Raw genomic sequence first — 24,762 nt, forward strand, 5'->3', positions numbered from 1 at the left:
ACCCGGGAAAGGAAAATGTGCTCGCAGTGTGAACAGTCGCTCTCATACCTCGCAGCTATCCCACAGCTGCTTTCATGGGCCATGTCAGCTTCTTGGGGTGCTATTTTAATGATGAGCTGTTCTAGTCTAAAACAAAAGTTCTCTTCATCCATCTCTGGGAACAGAGGCTTTTCTACTGCTATCACTGGGCAAGGTTTCTCATCTCTCTTTATTCAAATTTCTCTTTGAATCAAAATTGCTTCAACATCTGCTCACTTCAGCACTGCTTCCTCTGTTCATGGCTGTGGTTAGAACGCTGCATGCCCCCAATGTATTTTCATGAGTTACAGGGAAAGGGTTTGATGTCTCAATTATATCTTCTCTATAGCCTTACAAGAGGATTTCAGCCTCAGACTGAGGCATCTCCTCACATCCCCCCATCTAGAATTTTACTCGCTCTTCACTGACTTCAGTGTCCATGCTGTTGTCTCTAAGTGTCCTCACCTCTCATTTTTCTGATTCGGGAGACAAAGGGTGTTCCCAGGTTTGTTTGCTCTCAAGCTTTATCAACTTAAACAGTTCTCTAGAGTCCTGCAGCGCTGAAAGGTTGATGCCATCGGGCTCTGCAAGGCAGAGATCGCTGCCGTGCCTCTCGCTGCTGCTCACCTGGTTCCCTCGGCCCTGCGCAAAGCCGCGCTGGCTGCCGGCCCCGCCCTGCGCCTTTCCTTCACGCGGGGCGCCGAAAAACAAGAAAAGCCGCTGCTGCCGCTTTGTCCTTCTGTTCTCTGCATGGCTGCTGAAAGAACTAAACGAGCCAAGTTCATTGCGAGCCCTGCCGAGACACCACGGCCGCGCAGTCCTGGCAACGGGGATGGCGGCGGCCGCTCCCGGCCCAGGCCGCTCCTGGCCTCGGGGCCGTGCCCAGCACGGGCCGCGGGGCCACTCCCAGATCTGGTCCCGGAGTGAGCAAAGTTCATTTGTGAGCCCTGCTGAGACAGTCCCGGCCGCGCCGACTGCGGCCGAGCAGCCCTGGCAGCTCCGGCCGCGCAGGGCCTGGGCAGTGCCAATGGCCTGGGCAGTGCCGGTGGCCTGGGCAGTGCCAATGGCCTGGCAGTGCCGGTGGCCTGGGCAGTGCCAATGGCCTGGGCAGTGCCGGTGGCCTGCAGTGCCATGGCCTGGGCAGTGCCGGTGGCCTGGCCCCACGGTGGCAGAAATCTCAGCCCAGCCGTGCTCTGACCTGGCCACGCAGCCGTGTGGGGACCGGCCAGTTACCTCCTCAGAGGCCAGAAGCCAAGAATATTTCCGGTGCTTCCTTCGTTTTTAAATGTGCTTTTCCACAGGGGCGTGATTAGCTCCTTCATGTGGTCTAACCAGATATCAATCCCCAAACTTACCCAGCTCAATGGCCCTTCCAAACCAGTCAGTTCATTGCCTCTGGCAGTCCTAACAGGTAATCACCCCCCACCCTGACTGAAAACAGAGTTTTATTGAAACACTACACCTTGCGCAGCAGGTGGAAAAAGCCTTTCTCTACTTGAAAGAGCAAGGAGGTGGAATATCCCTCTCAGGGCACAGCATTGCTCTGACCACATGTAGCACGAGACTGGCACCAGTGGAAGGCACGAGCAGGCAAAGTCAAGCTTTGGCAGCAGTCCCAAAGCAGCTGCCCTCCATACAGACTCGTGGCTCAGCTTAGCAGCTCTTGCTGCTTCAGAGAGGCTGTAGGAGCCACTTGGCTCCAAAAGGAGAGACAGCACGATTGGGGAGTTATGATGCAAGTTGAAGAATGACTGCTGTGTTTTTGCTGAGACTTGGCCAGCTCTGTCTAGCTGCAGCAACTGAAAGCTTAAGGACAATTAATCAGCTTTGAGTCTTGTTGGGTTTATGTGTTGCATTGTATCCTTCATCAGAGTGACCAAGCTCTAGGAAGGTTTGTCTCCTTTCATGCTACACCTCTTCCCTCCCTTCACCGTCTCCCTCCTCATATGTTCTTTTGTCCTCCATTTTCTCAAGGCCAAGATCCAGCAGCAGAAGCAGAGAGAGCTCTGAACATGCAGGTAGGTACAGGGTATGTTTGTCCTAAAATGACTATTGGAATCTTGACTCAGAGGTGACATTTTGAAAGCCTGATTAAAAACCATTCTTTCAAAAATTTCTGTAAGTTCATTTTGATGCCTTGATGGGCTCAGTGGACACCTCCCAGAGCCCAGTCACTGTGAGTGTGCTCCAGTGGTGCAGTGAAAATTCTTCCAGTGTGAAGTGTTGAGTGACAGGGACTGGAGTGGGACCTTGAGACCCTGAAAATGCAGCTCAGGAAAAGGAAACATTCCTCTCCATCTTGCACATGCCTTTCATCTCCATGCAGCCTTTCTAGTGTTACAACTAGTAGAGAAAAAAAAGGCATTTATCATGAAATGAGAAATGTTCCCACTCCTTCCTCCTGTCCTTGTAAGAGAAAATCTTTCCTTGGGGCACGTTCTGAGCTGAATCCTTGGACATCTGAAGGCAGACTATGGGTACTGACTGATTTTGCACTGGGAGAAGCAGGGAGACTCCTGTGACAGAAAGTCCTTTTTGAATTTTCCAGTTAAGGAGAAGGAGACTTCCAAATGGATGCAGCCTATGCAGTGTCTGAGTTTGTCATGCTATCACAGCACAAACCCAAAGCCACCTATGGCAGGTTCACGATGACCAATCTCTTGCCCGACTCTCTCTCTTTGGGTCAGTGTTGCAGGCTGAGGCTGGGGGAGGAGATGCCTTCTGCCTTGTCCCCTGTCCCTGCCTTGCCTGATCCCTGACATGTAGAATTGTGCCAGATCAGCCAATGCTTTCAAGTTGAAAGCCTCAGTGAAAGTCTGTTATTGTTCCTTTGCCATCACTGGTCGTGAACTGATAGGAGTGATGAGACTTGAAGAAATAATTTTGCTGATGCAGAAAAAGGGATCAGCTCCCTTTGCTCAGGGTTATTTCTGCCAAATCCTCAGTACAGCCCCTTTGGAATGAATCCTTATTGCTGATATGCAGGTGGATGGCTTAATGCAGCTGGGGAGAAGTATTGCTCAGCAAGTAAGGTGATGTTTTTGCAGGACTCATTCTCAACTAGAAATGCCCCTTCTCACTAGACTTTGCCAGTCTCTCTTTTAGTACTGACCGGAACATTCTACAGGAGAAAAGGATCCAGTTTTAAGAATATTTTTCTCCTCTTACTGCTTTGCTGCCCTATGATTTTATGCTGTGTGAAGTCATGTAAAGAATGATTAGTTGTCTTATTACTAACAGACCTGTTGAAGAGTATTTCAGAATGACCTGCCCTCTGCTATTTCAATTAATCAAAATTTCATTTGTCAGTATTAGGCATAATCAGAAATGTCTTGAGGCAGGTCAGGTTTTTGCTAGTTTTAGGTGTTTCTGCAGGAAAGAAGGCAGGGACTAAACCCCTCAAAAGTGAAGTAGAGCAAAAGTGAAACTTGTGGATGACCACTTTATTCCCTTCTGTTAGAGGTTTGCAGATTACTGGGGATATCTAATGGGGAAAGAAAAGCTTTTTTCTTTTTTGTGTATAAGACATAGTGCCATTGTGTATGTACCAGCACTTCCTTATGTAAAGAGAAATAAAAAAAATCCCAAAAATGAAAAACCCAAGTTAGAACTGAGTGGGAGTTACAGAAATAATGGTCTTGAAAATGACTTGTGAAAACAATTACTTGCTAGACAGTGTCAAATTCTAGAGACCACCATGAGTTTCCAACTCCTTGGAAGGAAAGGGATCCTGTACTAGTGGGGAGGCAATGGGCAACACATCAAGTCGTAGAACCTTTCTCTCCTGGCTTGCCAGCTCCACACTGTTCAGAGGAATTCAGCTGATACCAGTTTCATGAAAAATAAAAAACAACCAATCTTTTCAGTAACTGAAATATGCTTTGAAATCCCCACCCATTAGATGGGTTGATAGTACAGGCGTGAGTTAAATTAACTCGCTTCTTCTCTTGTACCTGATCTACAGCACAAAGCCAGAGGAAGAAGGGAAAGAGCCCCTGGTGTGTGATAGGACCTGGGATGCCTCTGTTCCCACGGAAACTGGCTGAATTGTTCAGCATGGAGACCTATGTGCGGAACCCCGGCGCTGGGAATGGAGGTCTGGGCTCCCGGCTGGCTCAGGGGGCCTCGGCCCGGGAGCCCCGGCAGGGGCAGCTGAGCAGCGCTGCCCCCAGGGTCACTGCCAGGGAGGAGGACAAGGGGAAGGACCAGCAGGACTCAGCCTCACACAGAGGTAAGGTGGGAGATGGGCCACTCTCTGGCAGGAAGAAGGGTCTTGTGCCAGCCTGGAGAGCCTGTGCCCATTGCCAGGGAACAGTTCTGCCCTACAGGTGCTCCTGCCATGAGCTGTGCTGCTCCCAGTGCCCCGTGGAGCTGTAGGGCTGCTCAGCTGTGGGGCAGGGAGAGGAGCAGGAGGCTGCATGTGCAGCTGAGCCATTGCTGGAAAGCACAGGGCTCTGGGCTCCTGCTGTCCCAGGGCAGCCCAGAGGCCAGGCTGCTCCCCTGGGAGCTCTGTGCAAGTGGGTCAGGGTGTGACCCTGGCCTGCCTGAAGGGGCTGCTGGCAGGAGCATGTTTCCCTGTGCAGCTGTTTAGAAGTTTCCAGGAAATGTGTCCCACGGAATGGGGAGCTTCAGATGCTTTAGGTTTGCATTGCAGCCTCTGTTAAATTTTGGGTGTCCATTTAGCAGGTCTGACTGACTGCAGTGTTCCCTAGGAGGTTACTCTGGGGTCAGTAGTTTCCCTGCCAACTTCCCAGATGCACTTATTTTCCAAGGTTTTTCCTTCCATCCAGAATTTCCCTCCTTCCTCAAAGCCTGTATCTAACTCCCTTTTTTACTAAGCTGAGCATTCTGCAAAGGCAAAAACTATTGAATTACAACATTGGTTTTTTTTTCTTTGCTGCCACTTGTTTTTAACCTCTGTGAAGGTTAAAAGGTGTTTTATAGAATGATTAGTTGTTTGAATTTTAACAGGTATGTTGGAGAATATTTCAGAATGTGTTACATTGTTCTACTTGCATTAACAAAAATCAGCCTTTTGTTGTGCTGGCCCAAAAGTGGCCCAAGCTCCTACAGTTTAGAATGAAAATCTTGGGGAAAACAAATTATCTAGTGTCAAGAAGACAATTTATGTTTTCGAAACACTCCTGAAATCCTAAGCTTTTCTTTTGATGTCCTCTAAAATATTCCAAGAAAGAGAATAAAATGTTGATCTAAATGCATACAGGTATTAGAAACCGGGAGTTCTTTTAGGAACTGAAAAGAAGATGTTTACTAAAATCAGGATAAGGGCAGATAAGAATCTCTGTCAAGAGCAAACTCCATCTCTGCTCTTCTCTGTCAAACACAGAGGCTCTCCAGCATTGGGGGCTGAGGCCTTCATCATGCAGCAGGTTTCAGTCTGCTGGCCAACACAGTAATGCCATGTCTGCTGCCAGTAGCCCAAGCACTGGGAGAGGGTCTAGGCATACGTACCTTGCTGCTCTCATGCACCATCTCTGTGTCTTACGAGAGCTCTGCAGTCTGGAACCTGTCTTGCCTGTTGTCCAGCATGAGGTTTTTTGGGGGATGAAGTCTGCCAGAGATTTACAGGAACCTTTGCTTCCAGTACCAGGCCTCCCACTGAGCCAGGCCCAGGAGACGGATGGTCCCAGCAGTCCTGGTCTTACGAGTGACAAAGACCTGAGGGACGGCTTTGGAAAGGTAAGGGATAAGGACAGGGATGAGCAGACTTCCTTTCCAGTGGCTCTTTAGTGCTTGGCCCAAAATGTCCCTGACAATCCTAATCTTCCACTCTTGGGGGATGGGTATTCTCTTGGGAATGTATTTGACAGCTACAGAGCAAATGCTTGGCTATTTCCAGTGGTGCCAAAGTCACTGGTTTGGAAGTGGTGCTAAGGTCATGCCTGAAACATTCTTTATGTGCAAAGGCCATTTTAGAGAAGTTCTGAATGGCAGAGCAAGCTACACACCAGTGAACGCTGGCAAAGGGCAGCCTGAGAAGCAGAGAAGCAAAGATTCTAATGTTGAGTATAAGCAAGGCTGCAAAATAAAATGGGAGAGTTGGATTTTTCCTGGTTACCTTTCTGGCTGTATCTCTCATTCTCAACTTTTCTGCTCAATAATACCCATGTTTCTGCAACTTGTTTTCACATGACTCCTTTTGGTGTCCTGGTCTCAGAGACCAAGTCATCCAGAGTCCTTCAGAGCTGAGTCCTTCAGAAGCCAGGAAGTGAGAAACAGCTGCAATTCTGGCCATGAGTGTTAAGCAACAGCTAATTACCCCTCCTTGCTGCCTATGGCACATGGTTTTTATTCTCCTGCCATGGCCTGTAGGAACTGAACTGCCTGCTCACTGGTCACAGGAGCTCTTCATTTGTCTGGGAGCATTCCTATGACTTTCATGCTTCAAGCAGAGCTTCCTGTCATAGGTTGCAGTTGGAGCAGTGTAAGGTTGTGGCACTGAAGTGTTCCACTTCACTGTGTGTAACTGCCGAGGTGAGGATGGGAGACATTCTCCTGAAACTATTGGAATGTATATGGAGCTAGATTAAAGTCTGTGGCACTGTATGGACTCTGTGCTCCTGATGAGGTGTAGTGCCTGGTTTGTGTGTCTCTGCTTACAGTTTGTGATGTATTTCCATTGCACCTAGATCCGTGCTGCATTGTGCAAGTTGGCCGAAAAGAACTTAGAGCCAAAAGATGTGGAAATTTTTGAAAAGGAAATGAAGAAAAGGAGAGAAGAGAAAACATCCTTGCAGCTGCCTCCACAGACAGTTGAGCCCGGGGATGCAGCTGAAGCAAGTAAGTGCTGCCTACACTTGTGTTCCTTTTTGACCACTTGCTTGCCCTTTGCACAGTGTTGCAATCAGACTGGGGGACTGTTCTGCTTTCATCCGAGTGGAAGCTTGCATAGGATTGATTTCCATTCCCCAAAGAGAAATCCAGAGGCATGAAGTGTCTTGCCCATGGCCTCACTGAGTCGGTAACAGAATATCAGCTTCCCACCTTCACCTCTAAAGTCATTCAGAGTAGAAAATTCTCTTGCAAAGTCAACTGGAGCTTCAGACTCTTTCCTGGAGAGCAGCTTCCAGGGAAGGTGAGTCCAGAAGAATGCTTTTCAACCAAGGTGCAAGCTGGAAGAAACCAAATTCAACTCCTCCTAATGAAAGCACCAGAGACCCTTGTCCCCACTCCCTGCTGAGGATCTGGCGCTGCAGAGCTGTGCTGAAGCCCCGAGGCAGTGCTGCTGCTGTACCCCAGGAGCCAGGAGCGTTCCCGTTCCCGAGTGAATCCCGGCTGGGGGCTCTGGCTGCAGCGCTGTGTGCGCTGCCCCGAGGGCAGCAGCAGGGACCTTCGGGGCAGCACTCAGCCCCAGGGCATCACGCAGGGTTATCTGCACTTTCTTTTGGGAGCTTCCCCAGCCAGCCTCCGAAACAGGAAAACAAAAGCAAAGCAGCACTGAGTTTTCCTTGTTTCTTAGTGGAAGCATCGCTGCAGTTTGGTTTTAAACTAGAAGAGGGTAGATTTAGATTAGATATTAGGGAGAATTTTTTATTATGAAGGCCATGAAATGCTGGAAGGGTATGCCCAGAGAAGCTGTTGTTGATCCATCCTTGAAGGGATTCAAGACCAGTTTCCATGGGCCTCTAGGAACTTGATGCAGATGAAAATGTCCCTGCTCCCAGGGGTTGGACTAGATGGTGGTTAAAAGAGGCCTTCCAATCCAAACTCTTCTCGGATTCTTTGATTCTGTCATCCTTGTCCCGTGTTAGTGTGCCAGTGTTCTACTTGAAGTTCTTTGTGATAACAAAGAGATTATACCCAGCTCCAGCAAGTTTTCTGGCCCATTGCATCATCACCCTGTTCAGCACCCTGTACTTACAAGCTCCTCTTTGACCCTTGCAGGCTTTAGCCTACCACCTGTCAATGGCACAGCTTCCAGTGTGCAGAGAAAACACCCTGGTAATGCCTTGAAGAAGAAGGTCTTGAGGAAGCAGGAGAAAGTGCCCTTACAGCCCAGTGTGCTTATGATCCATGAGGAAGGCTCTGTCCCATGCAACTCCTCAGGTAAGCCTGCTCCATGGCAGCTTTTGCCCACACGGGTTTTTGCTATCACAAGGAGCACAAACAGCCTCCTGCCTCAGCCAGCACAGCTGGGCTCTTTGGTCCATAGCCTGTCCTGAGAATGAACAGCAAATCTACTTTTGAGTTCCTCCAGCTTGGTAGTACTGCAGCAGTTGGTTCTTAGAGATCCATTGGAAAGTTGAGGTGAATAAAGCAGTGGTAAAGGCCTAAGCTCTGGCTTTTGCCCATCCTGATAGTCCAAAGTACAGTGCTGGTGCCAGGAGGCAGCTGTAACTGCAGGGATGAGCTGTGGGGCTATGTGCCAGGCTGTGCTCACTGTGCACCTACGAGTACTACCACGATTAGTTGTCCACTCACCATCGGGGCCCTCTGCCTGTGCTGCTATCCGGCTCTGCAGCCAGCTTTTCTGCTATCCCAGCAAGGGCTGTCTCTGCATGGCAGTCAGTGGCTTGGTGCCATCGTGCTGCTGCTCCCAGAAGTGCCCAGTGCTCCTGGCTGCTGCCATCCCACGGCCTGCAATGCCAAGAGGGAACAAGCAGTGCCTCCTGTGTCAGTGCACCCAAATACAGCGGCCGTGTGGAGCAGATGAGAGCCAGGAGGGGCTGCCTGGTGCTCCCAGGCTGTTTGCTGCCTGCAGGAAATGCACAGCAGACAGTCCCTAGTGGCTCTTGTCTCTCCTGTGTGGGTAGCCAGCCTGTGCTGTGATCCCAAGTAGCGTGAGATAAGAAGGGAGCTAGGAATGATCCTTGGAGTGCTCTTTTCTAGTGATGCTACTTCCATGTTCAGAATTGACCAGAACTAGCCTGACTGTGGCTCTCCATTCATATGGAATCTAGATGTGGATGTCTACATACTCCTGCAGAGACATCACTGATGTCAGTGACAGGGGTACATCAGTGACATCCAGATTAGTTCCTGTCTGAATATTTTTGATGCTACAGTTCCCCCATAATTTGTGAGAAGATGCAAGGTATCACAAAAACCCTACCGAGTCTAGAGCACTTCATCTAGATTCTGTGCCATGTTTATACTCCATCATTTTAAATATTGCTGATGTTTTCATCTACACATTAGAAAATGAGCTTTTGAATGCAGGACATGAAATTTTTGATGGAGGGTGCTTTTGATGACAAATGGGTTTCATAAGAAATGCGTTTATCCTCTGATTTTTCTTATACATTGTAAATTTTTACCTTTCCAAAAAATTCAGTTAGGCTAAATCCAGGACAACTGATTATCAAGAGAGTGTGTCTGCCAACAATTTGCATCTGTATCTGAATATTTTTATCCTCAGTTCACAATTTGGAGACTTTCTTATCAAGCCTCTAGCTTAGAAATTGCATTTTTCCACAAGGGAAAGCTTAGGCATGGCACAATGTTCAAACACATCCATTTGACTGCAAATAAATTTCACCTCAGCATTGTTGAAATACAGCCAGTGTGTACCTCGGAAAGAGTAAAGATTCCTGATGCTTGGAAAGAACAAAATCCATATACAACTCCTTTCCCAAGAGTAGGCTAAAATGTGTGTGCACTCAGCTGCCTGCTGTCCAGAATATTTGAAGTCAGTGGAGCAGAAGCGCTGTCAGGGGTGAAGGGTCAGGTCTGGCTGTTCCCTGGGAGTTGCTCCATGGGGATTCAGCCGGGCCCAGCAGGGCTGGCTTGTTCAGGCTCAGCTTGGTGCTGTCACGAGGCAGCTGCAGGTCTTTCCTCAGGGAGTTGTAGAGTGCCTCAGTCCTCAGGGCTGGGGGAAATCAGGGTGCTGGGACAAGAGAGCCCCTGGGGTTCCCTCCTGGGGTAGCCATTCCCGCTGCTCGGCCCTGTCTGGCAGGAGTGGGAGCTCTGCGGGCTCAGGAACTGCCACTGGCTGTGCTGCCCGTGGCACCTGGGAGCTGGCAATGGCTGTGTGGGCAATGGTCAGGTTTAGCCCGGAGCTGTGCCCAGCTGGGGAGGCTGGCAGAAAGCAAGGAGCCCAGGCAGCCAGAGAGCAGGGAGGTGTCTGAGGCAGAGCCATGTGCAGCCCATGGAGCCCTGGCTGGAGCTGGGGCTGCAGCCGCTCCAGGGCGGGTGCCTTGCCCGGGGCTGCAGCGCTCAGGGCTGACCCTCTCCTTACAGTGACCTCGCAGACGGCCCCTGGTGCCCAGCGCCGAGAGGAGCTGCAATGTGGGCACGGGCACAAGGACACAGCCTCTCCTGACCCACAGCAGTCCTTGCTCCAGGCACTCTCCCTGCTCCGCAGTGATGACTGGTAAGAAAGGCCCCGGCCACTCTGTCTCCCCCTCAGCGTTAAGGGAGGTTAGAAGTGAGTCTTGCTGGTGCCTCTGAGCCCTGACAGCCCAGAGGGCCAAAGGGCACCGGGGAAACCACTCCAGAGGCACTGAGAGGATCAAGATTTGAGAGCAGCCTTTTCTTGGCCTTGGTCTGCAGCTGTGCTCCAGCTGCAGCAGGTCTGTGCTGTCTCCTTGCTTTGCCTGCTGCTCCATGGAGCTGCAAAGGGAATCTTGAGGGAAGAGAGGAAGCTGTGGGATGAGATGATTTGCTGGCTGAAGGCAGAAGCAGGAGTGTAGCAGATCTGAGTGTAGAGATTTGGGTGCCTTGGGGCACTGGCCCAGTGGGACTGAGTAAGATTTCTCTCGGGTCCCACTGCTGACAGCGATGGCAGGTGACAGGGTCTCCCTGTGACTTCCTGCACGTGAGTCCCAGAAGCAGCTCCAGGGAGTTCCTCTTTCTGAGAAATGGTCTGAGCTGTGCTTTCAAGACCCTCAGCCTGTCATTACTCCTGAAGGGGTCATGTCTGAAGAGAAGGAAAAAGAAATTAAATCCTCTAGGAATCTTGCACTTTTGGAATTCAGCTTTTTCCTTCTCACTGCTTCATATGGGCCTGAGATGTTTGCTCAATACTCACTATGTGTTCCACAATTAAACACAGACAGAAGGAAGCACAGAGGTGATAAGCCTACAAATGGTGATATTGGCTGTCTTTTTGATGACTCTCCTTGGTGCCCGTGGGATCAGTCTCCAGCCCTGTGTTGCAGCCCCGATGCCTCACACACCTTCCTGTAGCTCAGGGCCTGCAGAGAGCAAGTGCTGAGACCCAGAGTTATTTGCATCTTTTCAATAACATGTTGCTGTTGTAGGGATTGATTTAGGTAGGGGATTTTGGGAAAAGGTAGAGTTTCAACTGTTCTTGCTCAGGTGTAGAATCTTCTGGGTCATCCTGCTGCTTTTGTGGGGAATATGGATCTGAAATGGAATGGGTGGCAGACAGGCCTAGATTGTAGAGTGGAAACTCAGCTCCAGAGTGCCAGTGCTGAGCTGCCTGCTGGGGCTGGCAAAGAAGGAAAATGCCCCAGTAACAGCCCAATGGGATTGTGTCTTAGGGACAGGTACAGGGAGGTGACAAAGAACAGCAGCATGGGCCAGTCTGACAGCTTCTAGGAAGCAGTGACATAGGGACTGCACATAGTGCCAGAGATTTTAGAAAGGCTGTCTTCTAAAACAGCCATAAATAAAGACTCTGAAACCCCTCTATTTGCCTCATATATTTCTGTGTGCGTTTGATAGCCACAGCTTCCTGTGGCAAGAAGCTCCACGATTTCATTAAGTACTCCTTGGAAAGCACCTCCCATTGTTGGACAGTTCTGCCAGCCTGGTAATTTGAGAGGGTGCTGCCGAGTTCCTGGGTGGAGAAAAAAATCAATCTTTTTGGTACTTGCCTTTCAGGGAGATGAAGGAGAAGGGACTTGTCAGCCTCAAACACCTGGCTGGGTCCCATTCAGAAGTCCTGCTTTCAAGACTTCGTGACATTTGCTTGGCAGTTACCAGTGAGGTGAGAACATTATTCTGGATTGTACCCTGTACTTCATGCACAGTGTGTAGAGTAGATATGTGCTTGTTCATCTCCATGTGTGCTCAGGGACTGCCTTCATTTCTGTTTTTACACCTTATATTTCTAATGTCTGTCAGCTATCTATAGGATCTGTGTGTACATGTAGCTGTATTGACTGGTAGGTCAGGTATCTGACACTCATCATTGGGTGAGCTGCCATTATAATGAAATGTGCAAATGCAGAAACAGATACAATAATTATGTTATTTTCCAGAGTCCTAATCTCTGCCTGAGCTGTAATTCAACACTGCAAATTAGTCTGTAGACCTGAGCCTGTATTTTCTGTTTCCTGGCTGAGTGCTTCAACTGCTGGTGTTGCTTTTTTGAACAGGAGCACATGGCTCTTTATCCTTATGGCTTGTGCCTCTATGGTTTGAAAGCAGCCCTTGCTTTTATTTGGTTCTTTGTTTTTCAAGTACAAGGGCCTAAAATCAAAGCAATTGACATTATAGAAGGGTTAAGTAGACCACTTTAGTGAAATTTTTAGTTTTCGGCCTGCAGTAAGCAGGTCTGAGGCCAGAAACTGGTGCCAGTTTCTTTCTGTGCTTGTGCTCTTCTGCTGTTATTGTGCTTTGATGTTCCTCTGGACTCAGTGTGTCGTGTAGTCATCTCCTGGGACTTTTGTCTAGGGCAAGTGGTTTTCTTTTCAAAGTGATTCTTATGTTTCCCCTCATGACTTCCCCAGGTGACCAACCTCCGGTCAAAGGTGTCCTGCGCGGCTGTTGACACTCTTGGGAGAGTTTTTTGCCACCTTGAAGCAGGACATGGACTCTGAGGTGGATGAGGTGGTTCGGGTCCTTCTCCGCATGCTGCGTAATTCCCCAGAGTTTGTTGAGAAAGCAGCCAGTCACACCCTGGGCATCATGGTGGAGAATGTGACTCCTGCACGAGCAATAGCTGCTCTCCTGGACAGTGGAGTCAAGTAGGTTCTTCTTCTTCTAGTGATATTCTTTACCTTCTAGTAAGCAGGCAGGGCAAGGGATGAGAAAATGAATGGGAATGGTGGGAGAGAAGGGTCCTGTATCCTGCATCTTCTGTCAAGTCAGTGACTGGATTCTCCAGTCCACCTCGTTTCTTTCCTCTTGTCCCCTATTTCTGCCCTCCTGCAGCCTATGAATTCTCAGAATCACAGAACTGTAGAATATGGGGAGTTGGAAGGGACCCATCAGGATCATTGAGTCCAGCTCCTGGCCTTGCACAGAACACCCCAAGGGTCACAGCATGTGCCTGAGATTGTTGTCCAAATGCTTCTTGAACTCTGTCAGACTTGGTGCTGTGACCGCTGCCCTGGGGAGCCGGTTGCAGTGCCCAACCACCCTCTGGGTGAAAAACCTTTTCCTGATATCCAACCTAAACCTCCTGTGACTCAGCTTCCTGCTGCTTCCTGGAGTTCTCCCAGTCTGTCAGAGTTGCCTAAATGTGGTGAATGGTGAGGAAGTGAAAGTGCTTGCAAAGGCTAAGGATAGAGCCTTATGCTTTTATGGGAAGAGGGACAATTGCAATTGCAGCTGTGAGCGTTCTCTGATACATCACAGCTCTAACCACAGAGGCCCTGGGAAAAACCATGGATCCTCATGATGCCATTAATGTGAGAAATAAGGAGGGTACTTGCTGGGGCATGGAGCAAGTGGGGGAGAATGTGCTGGGTGTGGCACAGCCTGCACAGCAAGTGCAGCTCCTGCCAAAAGGAGTCTTGTATGACTGTTCTGGCCTTTGAGCTCTACTTTCAATTCAAACTGATATTTCATGTTAGCCCTGAGATGATGAATCACTTTACAGACAGCTTCACAAGCCAAATGCTATGCAATAGCTGATGCAAATGCTGCCTTGAGTGTCGGTGTTGGGCCTGATAATTGCCAAAAGACACTCTCTAGAACAGGACAGTCTGGCTAAAATGACTGCCACTCTTTCCTCAACTTTGGAATAGGGTAAAACATTCAGATGTATCCCTTGCCAAGCCTCATGGAAGAAACAGGCTGCACTGCTTTATATTCTGCAACTTCACAGCCCACAGCGTGTTTTCCCTGCAATTTTTTTTTTTTTCCAAAGGTCTGCAGATTTGGGGATAAATGGCTGGAAAGAGCCCCAGTCCTGCTGAAGCTCTGTGTAGTTGGTGCCCTCTGATGGGTCAGCATGAATTGTCTTTCATTTCTAAAGAAGTCATATATGATCTCTGTCTTTAATTTTTCTCAGAGTAAATTGTGGGACAGAAATTGAGTATCAGATAGTGCAGAGAGACAGAATTCCTCCCTCTCCCTTGCAGCCAGTCCTTCTGTGCAATGCTAACTTTGGGTTTATCTGAGGACAGAAGCTTCTAGAGGTGTCTAAAGTATCAGGGAGAGCCCAGGCCTCCTTCCCCCAGCAACGGCAGGGAGCTGGCTCTGGCAAGGCCGGTGCTGCTGTTGCTCCTCCTTCTCCCTGTGCCCCAGTGTTTGCTCTGCCCTTGCCAGGGCCCGCCACGTCCAGGTGCGGAAGTGTGCGGCCGAGCTGCTGCTGTCCTTGCTGGAGAGAATTGGAGTCACGGAGCTCGCAGGCACAGCCGGGGCTGGGAGCCTGGTGCACGCGGCAGGGACGCTGGCTCAGGACCGTCACCAGGACACAAGGTAATGATCTTCAGTTCACCTCCTGAGACAGGAAAACTGTCTGGGCTCTGTCTGTAAAGGTAAACCCACAGAAGAGTGGCAACTACAGGAAATACTAAGTTATGTCACGTGTGGGTAAGGGCCATAGAATCATGGAGTACCCTGGGTTGTATGAGACCCATCAGGGTCATCGAGTCCAGCTCCTGGCCATGGGCAGGATACACCAAGAGTCACTCCATGTGCCCCAGAGCATTGTCCAAACGCTTCTCCTGCTCTGTCAGGCTTGGTGCTGTGACCACTGCTCTGGGTTGACTGTGGAAATGACTGTACTGGGTAACCTGAGATTGTCCAGCAAGAAGGAGCATTGCCAACTTCCTGTGACTTGACGGATTCTTTCCTGAGATCAAAAGAGCTCTGATTAGCCAGTCCAACAGTTTTCTTTGGTCTTAGGTGCACAATACAAAGGCAAAGTGTTGTATAATGTTCATCACTGAAGGATCCAAACATCTATTTCTCATTAGCTTAAGGCTTTCCTAGAAATATTTCAGGGCTCTTTAGCCAATGTATTCAGTCTTTCTAAACCTCTTCTGCAGATTTCCAGAATGCTGTTATCTGTGGCTTAATGACCTCCAAATTTCTTGAAGAAAACTGTGGTTTCCTAGTGGCAAAATCAACCCAAACCACCAAATTCCCTTACTTGGATGATTAAATTCCCATTAATAGCTGCCAGGAAGACAAGAGAAACTAGTGCCCCTGTGCATACATATAGTATAGAATTATCAATAGGAAGCACGAGATATTTTGTCTTGGCTTCCCTGCCAGTTAAAGAAAGGCAAATTATTGTGCAATGGCAGCAAGGCACTGCTAATAGGATCTTATAACAAAGCAGATGGGTTTCCGTCTCCCTGGGATCCTTTGATTCCACAGAAGCACACCCACAGTTTCAGAGTGAAATGGTGTTTTTCTCTCTCTTTGCTGAGTAAGCAATGCCTTCTCATGCAAGGATTGCACCTGATGAGTTTAAGGTATCAGCCTCTTCTCTTAACAGTCTTCATTTGTTTGTTCACTTTTCTTTCTTTCTTTCTTTCTTTCTTTCTTTCTTTCATTCATTCATTTCTTTCTCCTTCCTTTCCCTTTCCCTTTCCCTTTCCCTTTCCCTTTCCCTTTCCCTTTCCCTTTCCCTTTCCCTTTCCCTTTCCCTTTCCCTTTCCCTTTCCCTTTCCCTTTCCTGTTATTCTCGTTATTTTTGTTATTTTCTTTTCGTTATTTTCTTTCTTTTCTTTCTTTCTTCCTCCCTCCCTCCCTCCCTCCCTCCATCTTTCCATAGGCATTATGGGCAGGACATGGTGAAGATGTTGCTCAATCACCCAGAAGGCAAAATGCTTTTGGAGCGATCCGTTCCCACCCGTCACCTGGAAGATATTCTGAAAAGAATGAAGAAGAGAGTAAGTGCTTGCCAGGAGAAATGGCTCCTTTGTGCAACTATTGCCATTGCTAATAGGAGATCAAACATACCTAATATGTCTTTATCTCATTCCTCTTCTGCTGAATCATTTTACTCCTGGGAATGAGATGTTCATTCCTGTTCATCTGCAGACCACAGAGGAACTGATATTATTTGGGAAAAAGTGGGGTTTTCAATATTTTGAATATTGCTCACTAACAGGAAAGGGGAAGAGCAGAAAATGGGTTGACATTTAAGGGTAACCCCCCTCTGCGCTCTCCCTACTCTGGCCCCAGTAAAGCAATTAAGTGAGAATGGTGCTTCTGAAGATAATAGAGTCTGTGCAAAAGACACTGGAAGCAGTAGTACCAAGAACATTTCCAAAAAAGCAAAAGATGGCCAAGTCAGTCCTATTACTACAATTACTGTCTGTCTTCTGGGAATATTGCCCTCCTGTCAAAATCTGTGGAGCTGAAAGAAGCTTGGTGAATTCAGCACCATCCGGTGCAAAATGATTTGTTTGTTTGGGAGGAATTTTTTATTCTTTTTTATCTACATAATAAAAGGGAGTGTGCCTTTGTGCAGGAACAGGGAGAGCCAGGTTTTACTGAATCACCTTCCAACACAATGGAACACCTCTCAACCCAAAGAGTTCAAATTTTTCTGCTGCTTCCTGTAAGAACACTCATTGCCTACCAGTTTGCATTATTCCCATTTATGCTCAAGACTCATGAGTTTGGGATTTTAAACTGCTGCTCAGTATGGCACCACCCATACCCTGCCTTGGGCTATTGCAAACAAAGAGTTGGCATCACTGAATCTCTGCCTGTTTCCTTCTGTAAGTTAGGAAATGTTTCCCTAAGCCTTGGTAGCAGTGATCCTGGTTCTAACTTGTGTTTTCAACAGGGAATTTCCTGTTTTATATTCTAAAGATCTGTGGGGTTTCTCTCTGTCTTTGTAGGGGGTGGAAGAGCAGAAGGGTGAACGCCCATCTGTCAAGAGCCTGTGAAGAAGAGGAGCGATGGCTCGAAGCAGCCCCAGGCCACATTGCCTTCTAGTCAAAGGTACTGAGCAATTCTGTTAGATGTAACAAAGCACATGACAGGCTACACGTGTCTCTTCCTCAGGAAAATCTTTCTGGCAGAGATGGTGTCCAAGTTTGGACAAACTTAGGGGAAAAAACCCCCAGAAGAGCTCCCCAGGAAACAAACCCCCAATTCTCTATCCCACCGGACCTAAGAAAAAAATACCTCACTCAGGGGGAAAAGTGGAAAAAACCTATTTATTAACACATACAAGAGAAACACTTCCCAGCACAGATCCAGATGACAAAAAAATTTTCACCGAGAGAGAGAGAAACTTGGACGCTTCGATCTTCACTAGAAGGGTGAAACTCCTCTCCGGCCGGTGTCCAGAGGCAGGCCGCAGGGTCCCTCCGGAGCGAGCTGGTGCTGATCCTCGGGAGGTGGGGGGGGGGGGGGCGGGGGGAAGAAGAGAGAGAGGGAGAGAGAGAGAAAGAAAAAAACAGCCGGAATAGCCAGCAAGCCTTAAACAGCAGCGAGCTAAACCAAATAATTCAAGCAATATAAAGCCAAAAAATCAAGAAAAAAAAAAATAAACTAACAAACCAGGCTACGAGCCACCACCACAGCAGCGATAGCCACAAGCAGCAGCAGCCAGAGCCCAGCGAGCAGCTGCGCCCCGCCCGAGCCCCCCCCCCACCCAAGCCCTTAAGCCAAGCCCGTGGCAAACCAATGCCAGTCCGCAGAGCAGAGCCCAGGCGGTCCCTCCCCCGGGAGCAGACAGCTTCATGGCCAAGGGGGGGGCAGGGTGAGGATTCAGTCAAAACATCAACCCAGGACAGATGGCCAGAGATTGTTTCCTTTTTCCTACACATGCCCTATGATATAAAATGTCTTCTTCTGCATTACACTGCATGAACTTCTCTGGAGGGCTTTCCACAAAAATTAGGCAACAAAAAGTAACCCACTGGTTGCAGCTCAGAAAATTCATTGCAGTGGCAAGGGCAGTGTTGTGCAGGTTAGGAGAGGACCATACCTCTGCTGCGTGACTTGAGACAAGTAAATTCAACCAGGGTTTTATTGCATCTGAGTGGAGTGTTTTTCAGATGGGTGTTTTGATGAGAAGTCCCAGTCTAGAAGCAAGATGCCATTCCCCAAACAAGCTGCTCCCATGTAAGTAGTCTGGCCTGGCTGAATCATGGTTTTCTTAGCCTCAAACAGTACCAAGTTTGAGTTGTAAGTAGCAAGGCAATTCCTGAGCAGCTTTGCTCAACAGGTGTCTCAATGGGGACATTCTGTCTTGATATTCCTGTCCTTCATATAGTTTGCTTGATGGACAGCATGTTTGCTTGATTTCCCCCTATGCTGCAATCTGCATTTCAGACAGAGATTTGGTCCTTGCTGTCTCTTCATGCCAGTGGCAGAGTTACTTGTACTTGTTCTCCTCTGATAACAGAGAGGATTTATTTAGCTCTGTCATGCTCAGCGGTGGCAGGAAAGTGACCACATGCCTCAGTAGCATAGCTAGGATCTTCCCATGCTCATGGAAGAGACAGATTGATCCAGGAGAATTGTTCCCAGTGGGTATGTTTAGCTGTGCATCTAGTCTCTAGGAAAGCAAACTTAATGTGAGTGTAGTGCTGGGATGTCTGGCTTCTGTTTTTCTCTCTGATTTTCTGGATCCTTCAGATATGCCCCTGTTCATCTGCTCAGATGCATCTGAGCTCCTGTTCCAGATTGTCATGCCTGGTGTAGAGACACTTCTCCGGAGTGATGAGTTTCCTTATTTGAAGACACACACCTCCCATATAAGGAGGCATTTAAACTTGGCAGTAGTGTCTCTCTTTCCCCACACTACAATGTGACCTGTGTGCCAGGGAAGCTATCTGAAGATAGATCAGATGCATCTCATCCTTGGTTTTCCTGAGTGAGCACTGGCTAGAATGTTACTTGCAGATTGTCTCCCATAATGATTGTCATGAGGTCCACGGGGTTTTTCAGAGTCTTGTGATTTTCTAGCTTGAGATCACATCCTTAGGAAAGCTCCTCTAGATGTTTTGCTCACAATTATCTGCAGGTATTATCACCAAGAAGTCGGAATTTGGTTTTATTTTCCAGGGTGAAGTCGACCTCTGCTGGACGCCTCCTACAGCGTCCAAAAGCCCAGGTGACGTTACCTCCAGCCAGGGATGAAACGGAGACGCTCCAGAAGCTTTACGATCTCCTGGAAGCCAAGGGGTTTGAGACACGGATGGAAGGAGTGGTACTTCTCCTAGATGTGTGCAAAACCAGCCCCAAGCTCATCGCCACTAACATTGTCCAAGTATGTAGGGTATCTTCACTCTTCCTTCCCTTTAGCTCCTCTCCCAAGCCTGTAGCAGTAAAGTTAATTCAGTGTGTCTTGGCACTACATCGTGGCTCTTTGGGACAGGCTGGTCCCTCTTACCCACACCAATTTAATTCAGGTTCAGGCTTCAGGACAAGCTCTTTCAGTCCAGCTGTATTTGTCTGGCAGGTGCCTATTGGTGCTGTTCATCAGATGATGACAGAATTTTTCACTGGTGTAACTTCTGCTGTCTCCTACCCCCAGTTGGGTGAAGTGAAGGGAATCCAGCCACTGAAAGCATGGCAATTATTCTCTAGACACAAAATGGGTTTGGATGGGTGAGAGAAGGATCAGCCTGGGTTGGTTTAAACCAAATATTTTTAAAAGGATACTTCTGTAAACTCCAGCCTGTCTTGCACAGGCACAACTCAGCTTCTCATTTCCATCCTTGTCTCTATTCCACTTGGTAAAGATGGTGTTTACCCATCTTGGGTACTGAATGCTCATTTCTACATCCCCTCTCTAACAAGGGCATTTTAATCCAGCTTTCATGCTGCTTCTTCTCTCCACAGATTTTTCATCATTTTGACCTGAGAATATTTGACACTCACAAGAGAGTGAAGCAGATGGCGCTGGACATGCTGGCAGAAATCATAGCCATCCTGGAAGATGCCTTGTACCCAGTGATGGTCCTTTTGGTGGAAGGAATACTAAAGAACCTGAACTCAAAGGACCCTGGGGTTCATGCTGCAGCTGTGAACGCCCTGGAAGAATCCATTGCTCATTTAGGTAAGGCTGGCCCCTGACATGGACTCCCCTCAGCCGTGTCTCTGCCTCTCTGACACAAGAGAACACTGAGTGCCTGGAGAGCTCTTATTGCCTGTGGAATGCTCCAGCTGACATCCACCAGAAGCTGTGGAGGTGCAGTCCTTACACACCAGTCTCCCAACAGGCTTGAATGTGCATCAGCATTTCCCAAAAGTGCCAGGAGCCCTTGGCTCTGTGCTGCTTGTCTGGAGAAGAAGTCCTGGACTAGAGCTTTGCTACAATTCAGAGGCAAAGGGGTTTTAGAGTTTGCTTGGACCCCATTTGACTTCCCAAATTAATAGCTTTGCTGTTGCCATGAAGGAACACTGGCCCAGCAGAGGTTCTGCAGAGCAGCCTCCTGGCAGGCTCCACATTATAGGAATTAGCTGCCAATTTTCCACCTTCCTTCTTTGTCTTTTTTTCAAAGGAAAAGTTATGATTCTCCAAGTTAATTTCCTCAAAACAAAGAGATAGAAATCCAGCTGTCACTGATGCCTTGTACCACATGCTGTGTTGCATGGGGCAGGATGGCTGTAGCAAATACCTACACAGGCAAGGGCTGCTCTAAATTCCTTTGCTGCAGAGATTTATGTCAGCTCTGAAGATGCTGCACTGGGGAAATATGTCTGAAAAATGGAGTGTTGAAGAGGCAGATCTTCAAGGGGAATTTCGACTTTCTCCAGTTCAGCTGCTCTGTGAACTCATGAACTGCCTGACTCAGTGCCTTTCTGTATCCCAAGTCTGGGCTTCTTCCTGTGTGCTCTGGATTGCAAAACCCTTTCACTGCTTACGCGTGGTTGAACTCTTGAGGTCCCTGATGTGAAATGTTTAACATAGCTGCGGGTAGAGCAGGCAACTTTGCATTTACAAATGTGAAAGGAGAGCTTTTTTCTTGGAGTTTAAACCCCTGCCAAGTAGGCTGGAAGGAAAGTAGAAAAGATTCAAAATTCAGCAGAAATTTACTTGAATTTATAAACTGGGGCTGCCCCTGCCCTTTCCCTCCCCACTGTCCTTTCTCCTATGACCTCAGAAGAGTGAGCAGAAACGTGTGTTTCTCCTGTAGATAAAGTATCACTGATGAAAGAGTTCAGCCACCAATGGAGTCAACTGAGTGGGCAAGCTCTGCTGGATGTCACAGAGCGTATCACAGGTATGGGCTCCTCTTCTGAGCCAAGAGCTCTTCCCAGGGAGTATTTACAGGGAGTGCATGTGAATGGACAGTAGAGCAGCTGCTCCAAATCGGGGGTGCTGAGCTTGTCCCTCCTGCCCCATCCCCATGGCAGGTGTGTTTGGCAGGTTTTCCCTGGCTGCTGCAGAGCTGTGCAGCACCTGAGATGGGGGCGGCGCTCGGCCTGGGGGCTGAGCTCTCACTGGGGCATCTCAGAAGCCACCTGCAGGAAAGGGAGAGGCTAAAAATACCCTGCTGGCTCCTCTCTTGGAAGCTCCGGGACATTTGTGATCCTTTAGGGAAAATGGTGGCAAGTGCTGTTGCTGGAATCCTTTTGTTTTGTCCTCCCAGAATTCTTGTTTTGCCCTTGGAAAGGTTTGAGGCTGAACCCTGCATTGCCTGGGGGTCACAGCTTAAATTAAAACTCAACACACAGATTAGAGGCACGGATTTGGTGCAAGGCAGCCTTTGGAGTCAGAGGGGCAGAAGCAGAGTGCTGAGGCTCCCTGCCTGTTCTGTCAAAGTGGCATTGGACTGAGCATTTCAGGGTGTGCAAACAGTGTCTTCCTGTGTCAGCGCTGTGCAAAATGCTGCAAATGCAGCTGATAATTGATTCCTCAGAGGAGCTGGCTATATCAGCCCCAGCCAAAGAATGGAAAAATTATAAACTTAATATGCAGTAGACAAGATGCTTTATAGCCTTGCTTTAACTGGGGCTAAATCCACTTCTAAGTGTGCCATCATCTCTAAATGTAAGGTTTCATACACTTTGTGTCTTCAATAGAAATCTTGAAAGGGCAATGTTGAGTGATTGGGAATGTCACAGGCTGTTTAAAGAACATTTGAATAAAGTAGATCTCTAGGAAGAGGGAATTTAGTTTTGGAGTTATTTTACATGCCAGGAGCTTGTTGGTAGTAAAGTTTTGGCTGTATTTCGTGGCTGCAGTTCAGGAAATTAGCAGGGAGCAGTCTCCAGAGAGAATGTGAGAAAACACTTGTGTTTTGATTAAATTTCAGTCCCCTGTGTAGCATTTTTCTCTCTCTATTCTGCTATTTCAGTGCACATTCTAAGAATAACGCCATTAACATTGGGAGGGGAAATGGCATTAAAATGTGGAGATGCTCAAATGCCGCAGTAATGGGGTCTGGGTAATTATCTAAGACACGATGAGGTTTGAAACTACTGTTTGTTGGAAGGCACAAAAGCATTCTGCCAAAGACACCAGCTAGTCACTGATGTTTTTAATCCAGCTGTCAAGCAGGACCCATCTCTTGTAGGCTAGAGTTTGGAAGTGTGGTCTAATACTGCTCTTTGTTGTGTGCCTCTGAGCAAAGGGAAGAGCCAAATTAGAGTTTTGGCACTTGACATCAAGGGTCACCAAAATGGAATCATCCTTTTTATAGCAATCTCTCAATTATTTCCAGTGCATTCCAAATGCATTTCCAAATCTTCAGTGTGGGTTTAGAAAACTCCTAAATGGAAATAAAAGGCAAGTTGACATTTCAGTCATTAATCTGTTCACTGCAAAAGTCTTTGTTGATGCAGAAACAGATTGTGAAATGATCTAGTAAAGGTACAAATTCTGCCACAGTTACCAGGCTCCATTTGGAGAAATTAGTCCCGAGGGGTTGGTGGTTCTGTTTTTGGGAGGATCAGCTGCTTTGGCCATTTCTGGATCGTGGGGCTCTATGTGCTATTTCGCTGCTCTTAGCCAGAGAGGCTTCCAAGAAGCAAAACTCGGGGTAGATCCTTGTTTGCATTGAGGCTGGTGTTAAGAAGCCTGTGTCTCTGTCCCGGCAGAGCTGGTGGAAGAGGTTCATGCCAGGAGCCCTGAAGTTGTCCAACGCTGCGCCCTGCCCGTGCTCTGGTCCTTGCTGGAGAACAAGGCGCTGCCTGTGCGTAGCGCCAATGTCCGCACGGTGCTCACCAGGCTCGCCTCTGCCCTCTACGAGGTGATGGGCACCAAGCTGAAAAAGTGTGCTGCCAGCCAGCCCCCACATGTGCGGGAAAAACTCTCCAGCATTTTGGGCTGGTGAAGGCTTGGTGTTCTCCAGCAAGCTGACCAAGGGCTCCGATGGAAACCACCGGATGTGACATTTTAGCTGTGCCAAAAATGACAAAATACTGAGGAAGGGTGTGCATCTGCCCCTGCTCTCTCCACTGCCCTTCCTAGTCACGGCATGCTCAGGGGGCCTGAAGCAACTCCAGACTGAGGACAAGGGGAAGGGCCAGCAGGGCTCAGTCTCACACAGAGGTAAGGTGGGAGCTGGGCTGCTCTCTGGCAGGAGGAAGGGTCTTGTGCCAGCCTGGAGAGCCTGTGCCCATTGCCAGGGAACAGTTCTGCCCTGCAGGTGTCCCCTGCCATGAGCTGTGCTGTTCCCAGTGCCCTGTGGAGCTGTAGGGCTGCTCAGCTGTGGGGCAGGGAGAGGAGCAGGAGGCTGCATGTGCAGCTGAGCCATTGCTGGAAAGCACAGGGCTCTGGGCTCCTGCTGTCCCAGGGCAGCCCAGAGGCCAGGCTGCTCCCCTGGGAGCTCTGTGCAAGTGGGTCAGGGTGTGGCCCTGGCCTGCCTGAAGGGGCTGCTGGCAGGAGCATGTTTCCCTGTGCAGCTATTTAGAAGTTTCCAGGAAATGTGTCCCACGGAATGGGGAGCTTTAGATGTTTTAGGTTTGCACTGCTGCCTCACTTACATTTTGTGTGTTCACTTTGCAGACCTGACTGGCTCCACTCTTGCCAAGAAGTTTTTCCGGATGTTTTCCATGTTCTCTTAGCCACAAAGTCCTTGCCTCCCATCCAGAAGAGTTCTCTTTCCTCTGAGCTCAGGAAGAAGCTGCTGCCTATCCAAAGAGTGTTTGAGAAAAGGATTTATACGTTAGCCTTTATAGCTACAAATGTACAGATATTCTGATAGTTAGCTGTAGGTTTGAATAAATGTATCTTGACTGCATCTTTAAAATTCTGATGATATATTTTGAATTGTATATATTTTATTCTGATCACATGTTTTGATTTTTATATTTTAAATATAATAATTTTTTTAAAAACTAAGCAGGGCATGTGAGTCCAGGATCTAATAATTTGGAGGTTATCAGAGTGCAGCTCACTCCATGTACCAGTGTCTCACCATATTCTTTCTTCACTTGGCCTCTCCTCTTCCTCTTTTGCCTTGTTATCTTTGTGTCATTTTGCTACTGTTTATAACTTGGAATTGTAACGGGGCCACCCATTGACGTGTTTGGGGGACAATGGACCCAAGAGATCCTGTACAGTCTAAAGTTTTCTAGTTAGATCTATCCTGTGCTCACAAAAGGCCTGAGCAGAGAAACAAAGAGAAGTGTGCCCAAATCCCAAAGCTTTGCTCCTTTGCAGTCTCACCCAGATCTGGCTCAGAGGTGTCTTCAGTCAGAATTTCATAGGTTAGA

The 24,762-nt window shown here is 48.3% G+C and overlaps 1 protein-coding gene across 1 annotated transcript; it reads left to right on the forward strand.

The window, feature by feature from the left end:
- Positions 1–4,035: 4,035 nt before the first annotated feature.
- On the forward strand, positions 4,036–24,514 carry LOC130266032 (TOG array regulator of axonemal microtubules protein 2-like). Its single transcript, XM_056515360.1, is given in 16 exon segments — positions 4,036–4,249; positions 5,624–5,718; positions 6,669–6,819; positions 7,924–8,085; positions 9,935–10,019; positions 10,157–10,351; positions 11,827–11,932; positions 12,678–12,722; positions 12,724–12,914; positions 14,443–14,595; positions 15,902–16,019; positions 17,003–17,082; positions 19,159–19,363; positions 19,939–20,155; positions 21,237–21,323; positions 24,053–24,514. Coding segments are annotated over 16 exon segments (2,163 nt in total). The 3' UTR covers positions 24,112–24,514.
- The last annotated feature ends 248 nt before the right edge of the window (positions 24,515–24,762 follow it).

The sequence above is a fragment of the Oenanthe melanoleuca genome, unplaced genomic scaffold, assembly GCF_029582105.1.
Source record: "Oenanthe melanoleuca isolate GR-GAL-2019-014 unplaced genomic scaffold, OMel1.0 S001, whole genome shotgun sequence".
Classification (NCBI taxonomy): domain Eukaryota; kingdom Metazoa; phylum Chordata; class Aves; order Passeriformes; family Muscicapidae; genus Oenanthe; species Oenanthe melanoleuca.